Here is an 11,085-nt window from a genome sequence, read left to right as displayed (position 1 = left end):
CCGCGCGGCGCCATCGCCGCGGCCCCCGCGGAACCCGCGCGTTCCGCCCCGGGGCAAGGGGGACGCGCCGTGCGCATGCGCGGCGGGGCGCGGTGTGCGCGTGCGCGCCAAGGCACGGCGGCTGAGGGCGACGGGGCGGAGTTTTGGGCGGGGCCTCAGCGAAGGGGCGGGGCCTCAACGAAGGTGTTCGGTGGCGGGGCGCGGTGTGCGCGTGCGCGCCAAGGCACGGCGGCTGAGGGCGACGGGGCGGAGTTTTGGGCGGGGCCTCAGCGAAGGGGCGGGGCCTCAGTGAAGGTGTTCGGTGAGGGGGCGTGGTCTCGGTGAAGGGGCGGGGCTTGGGCTCCCGGGGGTCCCGGAGGGTCCCGGAAGGTTCTGGAAGGTCCCGGAGGGTCCCGGAGGGTCCCGGGCGGGCCCCGCCGCCCCCGAGGTCGCAGCAGGGCCGCGGTGACCCCGGGAGGGCCCCGCTGCCCCACAGTGGAGCCACTGTCAGTGTCACAGTCAGTGTCACTGTCAGTGCCACCGCCACTGTCACCGCCACTGTCACCGTCATTGTCACCGTTCCCGGGGTGGCTCCTGGCAGGGACAGCCCCCACGGAGCTGTCCCTGCCCCCCTGGCAGTGCCACCCCAGGGCCACCCCAGTGCCACCCCAGGGCCACCTCCGGGGCCACCGCCAGGGCCACCACGGGGCCACCCCAAGGCCACCCCGAGGGCCACCATGGGGACACCTCCAGGGCCACTCCCGGGCCACCTCTGGGCCACCACGGGGCCACCCCCGAGCCACCTCCAGGGCCGCCACTAGTGCCACCACAGGGCCACCTCCGGGGCCACCCCCGGGCCACCCCCAGTCCCACCACGGGGCCACCCGTAGTGCCACCAGGAGCCACCCCCCGGGCCACCCCCAGTGCCACCTCCAAGCCACCACGGGGCCACCTCCAGGGCCACCAGGGGCCACCCCCGGGCCATCTCCAAGCCACCCCAGTGCCACCTCCAGAGCCACTCCCGAGCCACCAGGGGCCACCCGGGGCCACCTCCAGTGCCATGCCCGGTGCCACCCCCTGTGCCACTCCAAGGCCACCCCCAGGGCCACCCCCAGGGCCACCCCCAGTGCCACCGCGGGGCCACCCGCGGCCACCTCCGGGCCACCCCCAGTGCCACCTCCGGGCCACCCCCAGTGCCACCACGGGGCCACCCCCAGTGCCACCTCCAGAGCCACCCCCAGTGCCACCTCCGGGCCACCCCTCGTGCCACTCCCGGGCCATTCCCGGGCCACCCTCAGTGCCACCAGGGTCCACCCGGGGCCACCCCCCGAGCCACCCCTAGTGCCACCCCCGGGCCACCTCCGGGCCACCCCCGGGCCACCTCCGGGCCACCCGGGGCCAGCCGGGGCCGCCTGCAGTGCCACCTCCAGGGCCACTCCCGGGCCATTCCCGGGCCACCCTCAGTGCCACCAGGGTCCACCCGGGGCCACCCCCCGAGCCACCCCTAGTGCCACCCCTGAGCCACTCCCGGGCCACCCCCGGGCCACCCGGGGCCAGCCGGGGCCGCCCGGGGCCACCGGGCTATATTTGTCGCGCCGATCGGGTGTCATGGCGCTGGCGGTGGCTGCCCGCGAGGGCGGCGCGGTGGCCCCGCTGTCCCCGCTGTCCCCGCTGTCCCCGCTGTCCCCGCTGTGGCCCGCGGGGGGCCCCGCGCGCCGCCCCCGCAAGTGCCCCGTGCTCTTCTTCGAGGTGGAGATCCTGGACGCGCGCAGCAGGGAGAAACTGGGGATTTGGGGAAATTTGGGGGACATGGGGGGACACGGGGACAGGGCAGGAGGGGACATGGGGACAGCGCGGGGGGACAGAGGGAGACGGGGGGGACAGAGGGACACGGGGGGGCATGAGGGGACATGGGACGACATGGGGACAGCACAGGGAGACGTGGGGGCACAGGGGGACAATGGGACATGGGGGGACATGGGGACATGGGGACACAGGCACACGGGGGAACATGGGGACAGCCCGGGAGGGGACACGGGTGGCTGGAGGGGACACGGGTGGCTGGAGGGGACACGGGTGGCCTGGCGCTGTCCCCGTGTCCCCTGAGCGCTGTCACTGTCCCCAGGTGGAGCCTCAGGCCACGGTGGCAGACATCAAAAACCTGTTCAGCAAGAGCCGTGAGTGGGGACAGGGACAGGGATGGGGGCAAGGGGACAGGGACAGGGACAGGGACGGGACATGGGGACACAGGCACACGGGGGAACATGGGGACAGCCCGGGAGGGGACACGGGTGGCTGGAGGGGACACGGGTGGCCAGGAGGGGACACGGGTGGCCTGGCGCTGTCCCCGTGTCCCCTGAGCGCTGTCACTGTCCCCAGGGGGAGCCTCAGGCCACGGTGGCCGACATCAAAAACCTGTTCAGCAAGAGCCGTGAGTGGGGACAGGGACAGGGATGGGGACAAGGGGACAGGGAAGGGACAGGGACAGGGACAGGGACAGGGACAGGGACAGGGGACAGGGACAGGGACAGGGGACAGGGAAGGGAAGGGACAGGGACAGGGGACAGGGATGGGGATGGAGACAGGGGGACAGGGACAAAGATGGGCACCCCCAGGGCCATGGGAACCCTCAGTGTGGCTGGGACATGTCACCAGGCCATGGGGAGATGTCACCGTGTCACTGAGCCATGGGGACCTCTGTCATGGCCCGGGACTTGTCCCAGGGCCACCACGGTCACCGTTGTCACCGGAGCCCAGCATGGAGCCCTGTCCCCCTTGGCTGTCCCCATGGGGCTGTGTCCCCACAGTGCCACTGTCCCTGTCCCCTCGGTGGCCCTGTCCCCACAGTGCCACCGTCCCTGTCCCCTCGGTGGCCCTGTCCCTGCAGTGCCACTGTCACTGTCCCCTCAGTGCCAGCACTGCTGTCCCCTCAGTGCCACCCCCATTGTCCCCTCAATGTCACACTGCTGTCCCCTGGTGCCACTATCTCTGTCCCCACAGTGCCACTGTCCCTGTCCCCACGATGCCACCACCACTGTCCCCATGGGGCTGTGTCCTCACAGTGCCACCCCTGCTGTCCCTTCGTGCCACCTGCTGTCCCTCTGTGGCCGTGTCCCCCCAGTGCCACCCCCGCTGTCCCCTGGTGCCACCCGCTGTCCCCCCAGTGCCACCATCCCTGTCCCCTGGTGCCACCCGCTGTCCCCCCTGTGCCACCATCCCTGTCCCCTGGTGCCACCCGCTGTCCCTCTGTCCCACAGATCCCCAGTGGTACCCGGCGAGGCAGTCCCTGCGCCTGGACCCCAGTGAGTGCCACCGCGCCCTGCCTGTCCCCAGGTGTCCCCAGCTGTCCCCAGCTGTCCCCAGGGGTATCCCCACGTGTCCCCAGGGATGTCCCCAGGTGTCCCCAGGGTGTCCCCAGGGTGTCCCCAGCTGTCCCTAGCTGTCCCCAGGCATGCCCAACTGTCCCCAGGGGTATCCCCACGTGTCCCCAGCTGTGCCCAGTGTCCCCCAACTGTCCCCAGGTGTCCCCAGGGATGTCCCCAGGTGTCCCCAGGGATGTCCCCAGGTGTCCCCAAGCACCCCCCAGGTGTCCCAGGTGTCCCCAGGAATGTCCCCAGCTGTGCCAGGTGTGTCCCCAGGTGTGTGCCAGGGGTGTGCAAGGAGTGCTGGGGCTGTGCCAGGTGTGTCCCAGGTGTCCCTCAGGGATGTCCCCAGCTGTGCCAGGTGTGCCCCCAGGTGTGCCCAGATGTGCCCTAGGTGTGTCAGGTATGCCCCAGATGTGTGGCAGCTGTGTCCCAGGTGTCCTCAGGTATCCCTCAGGGATGTCCCCAGGTGTGTGCCAGGTGTGCCCCCAGGTGTGCCCCCAGGTGTGTCCCCAGGGGTGTCCCAGGGGTGTCTCCAGCTGTGCCAGGTATGCTCAGGTACCTCCCAGATGTGTGCAGGGGTGTCCCAGGGGTATCCCCCAGCTGTGTGCCAGCTGTGCCCCAGCGGTGCCCCAGTGGTGCCCCAGCTGTGCCCTGGCAGTGCCAGCTGTGCCAGCTGTGCCAGCTGTGCCCCAGCTGTGCCAGCTGTGCTCTCCGCAGAGGGGCGCTCGCTCAAGGACGAGGACGTGCTGCAGTCGCTGCCCGTGGGCACCACGGCCACGCTCTACTTCTGGGACCTGGGGGCGCAGATCAGCTGGGTCACGGTGAGGGGCTGGCACCTGTGGCACCTGTGTGTCACCTTTGTAACCCCTGTGTCACCTCCTGTCATCCCCTGTGTCACCTGTGTCATCCCATGTCACCTGTGTGTCACCTGTGTGTCTCCTGTGTCACCCCGTGTCATCCACCGTGTCCGCTGTGTCACCCCATGTAAGCTGTGTAACCCCCTGTGTCACGTGTGTCATCCCCTGTGTCACCCCCTGTGCCACCTGTGTGTGCCACCTGTGTCTCTGTGTCCGTCTGTCCCTCTCTGTCTCTCTGTCCCTGCTCCTGGGTGTCCCCTGTCCCTCACCTGTCCCAGGTGTCCCTGACTGTCCCTGTCCCCTGTCCCTCACCTGTCCCAGGTGTCCCTGTCCCCTCTCACCTGTCCCTGTCCCAGGTGTTCCTGACGGAGTACGCGGGCCCTCTCCTCATTTACCTGTCCCAGGTGTCCCAGGTGTCCCTGACTGTCCTGGGGACACTGGGGGGATTGGGGACACTGGGGACATTGGGGACACTGGGGGGATTGGGGACAATGGGGACAGTCACTGCCAGCCGGCACCGTGTGGTCCAGTGAGACACCAGGGGGACAATGGGGACACTGCAGACACCAGGGACACTGGGGACATTGTGGGGACAATGGGGACACTGGGGGGATTGGGGACAATGGGACACTGGGGACAATGGGGACACTGTGGGGATTGGGGACATTCGGGACACTGGGGGCATCGGGGACACTGGGGACACTGGGGACATTGGGGACACTGGGGACAGTCACCGCCAGCCGGCACCGCGTGGTCCAGTGAGACACCGGGGGACAATGGGGACATTGTGGGGACAATGGGGACAATGGGGACACTGGGGACACTGGGGACATTGTGGGGATACTGGGGACACTGGGGACATTGGGGACACTGGGGACAGTCACCGCCAGCCGGCACCGCGTGGTCCAGTGAGACACCAGGGGGACACTGGGGACACTGCAGACACCAGGGACACTTTGGGGGCACTATAGGGATTTGGGGACACCGGAGACACTGCGAGGACACCAGGGACAGTGGGGACACCATGGGGACAGCGGGGGGACATTGGGGACATTGGGCGAGATTGGGGACATCAAGGCTACTGGGGACACCTTGGGGACCTTGGGAGACACTGGGGACACTAGGGGCATTGCAGGGACACTTGGGACACCGTGGGGACACTGGGTTGACGTCAGGGACATTGGGGCATTGGTGATGTTGGGGACTTTGGGGACATTGGAGATATTGGGGGGACACTGGGGACAGAGAGATCACTGGAGACACTGGGAAGGTATTGGGGACATCAGGGGCACTGGGGACACTGGGGGACACTGGGGACAATGGAGGATTGCAGGGGACATCGTGGAGACACCGGCGAGGTGCTGGGGACAGGGGGGAGGTGTCCCAGGTGTGTCCCACTGTCCCCACTGTCCCCAATGTCCCCTGTCCCCAGCCTGGCGTGCTGCTGCCACTCGTTCCACTACGTCAAGCGGCTGCTGGAGACGCTCTTCGTGCACCGCTTCTCGCACGGCACCATGCCCCTGCGCAACATCTTCAAGGTGTGACACCTGTGTCACCTCTGCCACCTGTGTGACACCTGACACCTGTGTCACTCCCCTGTCACCTGTGTCACACCCCCAGCACCGCCCTGGCACCGGTGTCACTGCCCTGTCCCCATCCCTTCTCGCACGGCACCATGCCCCTGCGCAACATCTTCAAGGTGTGACACCTGTGTCACCTGTGCCACCTGTGTGACACCTGTGTCACCTGTGTCACACCCCCAGCACTGCCCTGTCCCTGTCCCTGTCCCCATCCCTTCTCACGCGCTCTTCGTGCACCACTTCTCGCACGGCACCGTGCCCCTGCGCAACATCTTCAAGGTGACACTGCCACCTCTGCCACCTGTGTGACACCTGTGTCACCTGTGTCACACCCCCAGCACTGCCCTGTCCCTGTCCCTGTCCCCATCCCTTCTCGCACGGCACCATGCCCCTGCGCAACATCTTCAAGGTGTGACACCTGTGTCACCTCTGTCACTTGTGTGCCACCTCTGTCACCTGTGTCACACCCCCAGCACTGCCCTGTCCCTGTCCCTGTCCCCATCCCTTCTCGCACGGCACCATGCCCCTGCGCAACATCTTCAAGGTGTGACACCTGTGTCACCTCTGTCACTTGTGTGCCACCTCTGTCACCTGTGTCACACCCCCAGCACTGCCCTGTCCCTGTCCCTGTCCCCATCCCTTCTCACGCGCTCTTCGTGCACCGCTTCTCGCACGGCACCATGCCCCTGCGCAACATCTTCAAGGTGTGACACCTGTGTCACCTCTGTCACTTGTGTGCCACCTCTGTCACCTGTGTCACACCCCCAGTACTGCCCCAGCACCGCCCTGTCCCCTCCCTGTCCCTGTCCCCTCCCTGTCCCCGTCCCTGTCCCCCCCAGTTCTGGCGTGGCACTGATCCTGTGCCACATCTCTGAGGTGTCACTGTCACCTGGGTCACCTCCCTGGCATGTCCTGGGCACTTGGGTCACCTCAGTGTCCCCCTGTGTCACCCCTGTCCCCTCCAGGTCCCCTCTGTGTCACCTCTGTGACACCTCTGCCACCCCCTTTCCCCATCCAGCCCTGATCCTGTGTGACATCGTCCAGGTGTCACTGTCACCTGGGTCACCTCAGTGTCCCCTGTGTCACCTCTGTCACCTCCTGTCCCTATCCAGCCCTGATCCTGTGTGACATCGTCCAGGTGTCACTGTCACCTGGGCCACCTCAGTGTCCCCTGTGTCACCTCTGTCACCTCCTGTCCCTATCCAGCCCTGATCCTGTGTGACATCGTCCAGGTGTCACTGTCACCTGGGCCACCTGCCCGTCCCCCCGAGGCCACCCCACTGTCCCCGTGTCCCCTCCGTGGCAGCACTGCACACCTGGCTGTCCCCAGGTGTCCCCTGCCTGCCACCGCTGCATCCCCATCGTGTCCCCAAAGTGTCCCCAAAGTGTCCCCAACGTGTCCCCAACGTGTCCCCAATGTCCCCAGAACTGCACCTACTACTGGGGCTTCGCGGCCTGGATGGCGTACTACATCAACCACCCGCTGTACACCCCGCCAGGTGAGTGTCACTGTCACTGTCACTGTCCCTGTCACTGTGTCACTGTCACTGTCACTGTCACTGTGTCACTGTCACTGTGTCACTGTGTCACTGTCACTATCACTGTCTGTGTCACTGTCACTGTGTCACTGTCACTGTCCCCATTACATCAACCACCCGCTGTACACCCCACCAGGTGTCACCTGTGTCATTGTCACCTGTCACTGTCACCTGTTACCTGTTTGTGTCAGTGTCACCTGTTACTGTCAGTGTCCCCATCACCTGTCACTGTCACCTATTGCCTGTCCTTGTCACCTGTCCCTGTCACTGTCACCTGTCCCTGTCCCCTCCGTGTCCCCCTGTCCCCATCACCGTGTCCCCCTGTCCCCCTGTGCCTCCAGGGGACACGTGGGGGGTGTGACTGTCCCTGTGCCTGCCACCCCCGTGTCCCCTGCAGGAGGGGATAGTGGGGGTGTCCCTGTCCCTTTCCCCCTCCCTGTCCCCTCTGTCCCCATCCCTGTCCCTGTCACTCACCCCATCCCCACTCCTGTCCCCTCTGTCCCCATGCCTGTCCCCATACCCCTCAATGTCCCCTCTGTCCCTGTCCCTGTCTCCATCCCTGTCCCTCTGTCCCTCTGTCCCTGTCCCTGTCCCCTCTGTCCCTGTCCCCATGTCCCCATGTCCCTGTCCCTGACCCCGCTGTCCCCCAGCCTACGGTGACGAGCAGGTGAAGCTGGCGCTGGCCGTGTTCCTGGTGAGTCTGGACAGAGGGGACAGAGGGGACAGGAGGGGACATTGGGGACATTACAGACACTGGGGACATTGGGGACATTACAGACACTGGGGACAGCCAGGGGACAGCGGGGACAGGAGGGGACATTGGGGACAGTGGGGACAGGAGGGGACAGAGGAGTACAGAGGGGACATTACAGACAGTGGGGACAGCAGGGGACATTGGGGACAGCAGGGGACAACCAGGGGACAGCGGGGACATTGGGGACAGCCAAGGGACAGGAGGGGACAGAGGGGACAGGAGGGGACAGAGGGGGACAGCGGGGGACAGTGGGGACAGGAGGGAACATTGGATAGCCAGGGGACATTATGGACACTGGGGACAGCCAAGGGACAGTGGGGACAGGAGAGGACAGTGGGGACATTGGGGACATTGGGGACATTGGGGACAGAGGGGACAGGAGGGGACAGAGGGAACAGCCAGGGGACATTGGGAGCAGTGGGGACAGTGGGGGACAGTGGGGACATTACAGACAATGGGGACAGCCAGGGGACACTGGGGACATTGGGGGCAGTGGGGACATCAGGGAGACACAGGGACATCGGGGACAATGGGGACAATTGGGAGATTAAGGACATCAGGGACATTGGGGACATTGGGGGGGCCCTGAGGACACAAGGGAACACTGGGGACACAGGGGGACACCAGGGACACAGAGGACACGTGGGATCTCGGGGATGTTGGGGACGTTGGGGACACGACAGAGCAGAGGCCACAAGGACACGTGGGAGCAGCCGGGGCTGGCAGGGACAGGAGGGGACACGGAGGGTGGCACCTGTCCGGGGGGTGGCCTGGGGGGTGACACGTGTCCTGGGGGTGTCACCTGCGTGTCCCCGTGTCTGGGGGTGTCACTGGTGTGTCCCTGTGTCCCCGGGGTGTTCCTGTGTCACCAGTGTCCCCCCGTGTCTATGTCACCGTGTGTTCCCGTGTCCCCTTGTGTCACCAGTGTCCCCCTGTCCCCATGTGTCACTGGTGTCACTGGTGTCCCCACGTCTCCGTGTGTCCCCTGTGTGTCCCCGTGTCCCACAGGATGTCACTGGTGTGTCACCGGTGTCCCCCATGTCTGGGAGTGTCACTGATGTGTCCCTGTGTCACCAGTGTGTGTCCCCACGTGTCACTGATGTCCCCCCATGTCCCTCTGTCCTTGTGTGTCACCGGTGTCACTGTGTCCCTGTGTCTGTGTCCCTGTGTCCCTGTGTCACTGTCACTGTCACTGTGTCCCTGTGTCCCTGTGTCCCTGTCACTGTGTCCCTGTGTCACTGTCCCCGTGTCCCTGTCCCTGTGTCACTGTCCCTGTCCCCGTGTCACTGTGTCACCGTGTGTCACCTGGGACACCTGGGGACACCTGGGGGGGGGGTGACAGCCCTGGGGACACCTGGGGGGGGGGTGACAGCCCTGGGGACACCTGGGGGGGGGGTGACAGCCCTGGGGACACCTGGGGGGGGGGTGACAGCCCTGGGGACACCTGGGGGGGGGGTGACAGCCCTGGGGACACCTGGGGGGGGGGTGACAGCCCTGGGGACACCTGGGGGGGGGGTGACAGCCCTGGGGACACCTGGGGGGGGGGTGACAGCCCTGGGGACACCTGGGGGGGGGGTGACAGCCCTGGGGACACCTGGGGGGGGGGTGACAGCCCTGGGGACACCTGGGGGGGGGGTGACAGCCCTGGGGACACCTGGGGGGGGGGTGACAGCCCTGGGGACACCTGGGGGGGGGGTGACAGCCCTGGGGACACCTGGGGGGGGGGTGACAGCCCTGGGGACACCTGGGGGGGGGGTGACAGCCCTGGGGACACCTGGGGGGGGGGTGACAGCCCTGGGGACACCTGGGGGGGGGGTGACAGCCCTGGGGACACCTGGGGGGGGGGTGACAGCCCTGGGGACACCTGGGGGGGGGGTGACAGCCCTGGGGACACCTGGGGGGGGGGTGACAGCCCTGGGGACACCTGGGGGGGGGGTGACAGCCCTGGGGACACCTGGGGGGGGGGTGACAGCCCTGGGGACACCTGGGGGGGGGGTGACAGCCCTGGGGACACCTGGGGGGGGGGTGACAGCCCTGGGGACACCTGGGGGGGGGGTGACAGCCCTGGGGACCCCTGGGGGACAACATGGCCATGGGGGGGGATGGGACATGGGGACACCTGGGGGGGGTGTGACAGCCCTGGGGACACTGGGAACAGCCCTGGGGGACACCCCAAAGGTGACACCCCCAGAGGTGACACCCCCAGAGGTGACACCCCGAAGGTGACACCCATGGGTGACATTCCCACCCCCCCATCTGTCCCCCCAGGTCGGCTCCTGGATCGGTTTCACCATCATGACCCAGTGCCTGCCCGGTGAGGGGACACGGGGGGACACGGGGGGACACGGGAGGGGGGTGGCACCCCGAGACCCCGGCTCTGTGTCCCCTGAGCCACCCTGGGGTGCCCCTGTCCCCTCTATCTGTGTCCCCTGTGCCACCCCGGGGTCCCTGTGCCACCCTGGGGTGCCCCTGTCCCCTCTCTCTGTGTCCCCTGTGCCACCCCAGGGTCCCCAGGAATTTTGGGGTGATTTGGGTGGGTTTCGAGGGGATTGTGAGGGGATTTTGGGATGATTGGGGTGGGTTTGGGTTGGATTTTGGGTGGATTTTGGGATGATTGGGGTGATTTGGGGTGATTGGGCAGATTTTGGGTGGATTTGGGGGTGATTCTTAGGGGATTTGGGGGTGATTCTTAGGGGATTTCGGGTGGTTTAGGTGGATTTGGGGTGGATCTGGGGTGGACTTGGGTGGATTGGGGGAATTTGGGTTGGATTTAGGGGTGATTTAGGAGGGATTCAGGGTGGATTTGGGGGCGGGGATTTTGAGGGGATTTGAGTGGATTTTGGGGTGGATTTAGGGGGATTTTGGGCAGATTTGGGTGGATTTTGAGGGGATTTGGGCGGATTTGGGTGGATTTTGAGGGGATTTTGGGGGGATTTGGGTGGCTTTTGAGGGGATTTGGGTGGATTTTGAGGGGATTTGTGTGGATTTGGGTGGATTTTGAGGGGATTTGGG

General features: G+C 66.4%; 2 protein-coding genes across 2 annotated transcripts in view; one reads left to right on the top strand and one right to left on the bottom strand.

Annotated features, from left to right (window-relative positions):
- Positions 1-219: 219 nt before the first annotated feature.
- LOC120508659 (collagen alpha-1(I) chain-like) lies at positions 220-1,589 on the bottom strand. Its single transcript, XM_039722469.1, has 3 exons — positions 1,527-1,589; positions 1,227-1,391; positions 220-1,133 (listed from the first exon to the last, which is right to left on the bottom strand). The coding sequence occupies exons 1-3, from the start codon at positions 1,587-1,589 to the stop codon at positions 267-269; spliced, it is 1,095 nt and encodes a 364-aa protein (XP_039578403.1). The 3' UTR covers positions 220-266.
- Positions 1,590-1,990: 401 nt separating this feature from the next.
- LOC120508662 (very-long-chain enoyl-CoA reductase-like) overlaps positions 1,991-11,085 on the top strand; it is a 10,651-nt gene continuing 1,556 nt past the window's right edge. Inside the window, exons 1-8 of the mRNA XM_039722471.1 lie at positions 1,991-2,156; positions 3,237-3,281; positions 4,062-4,165; positions 4,558-4,617; positions 4,892-4,959; positions 5,634-5,739; positions 7,208-7,280; positions 7,970-8,013. Coding sequence (XP_039578405.1) covers positions 1,991-2,156; positions 3,237-3,281; positions 4,062-4,165; positions 4,558-4,617; positions 4,892-4,959; positions 5,634-5,739; positions 7,208-7,280; positions 7,970-8,013 — 666 coding nt within the window. The remainder of the gene's footprint in view (positions 2,157-3,236; positions 3,282-4,061; positions 4,166-4,557; positions 4,618-4,891; positions 4,960-5,633; positions 5,740-7,207; positions 7,281-7,969; positions 8,014-11,085) is intronic.

This window comes from Passer montanus, unplaced genomic scaffold (genome assembly GCF_014805655.1).
Source record: "Passer montanus isolate IOZ18808 unplaced genomic scaffold, ASM1480565v1 scaffold488, whole genome shotgun sequence".
NCBI lineage: Eukaryota > Metazoa > Chordata > Aves > Passeriformes > Passeridae > Passer > Passer montanus.
The sequence above is the reverse complement of the archived record's forward strand: the minus strand, read 5'-3'. Positions and strand labels throughout refer to the sequence as shown.

What these genes read in the sequence shown, in the direction of transcription:
- LOC120508659 (XM_039722469.1), bottom strand. Translation starts at nt 1,589, where the DNA reads ATGACACCCGATCGGCGCGACAAATATAGCCCGGTGGCCCCGGGCGGC. An exon ending in GCGGCCCCGGCTGGCCCCGG is followed by an intron (nt 1,392 to 1,526) that starts GTGGCCCGGGGG and finishes GTGGCACTGCAG; the next exon opens with GCGGCCCCGGCTGGCCCCGG. An exon ending in GCACGAGGGGTGGCCCGGAG is followed by an intron (nt 1,134 to 1,226) that starts GTGGCACTGGGG and finishes GGTGGCCCGGAG; the next exon opens with GTGGCCGCGGGTGGCCCCGC.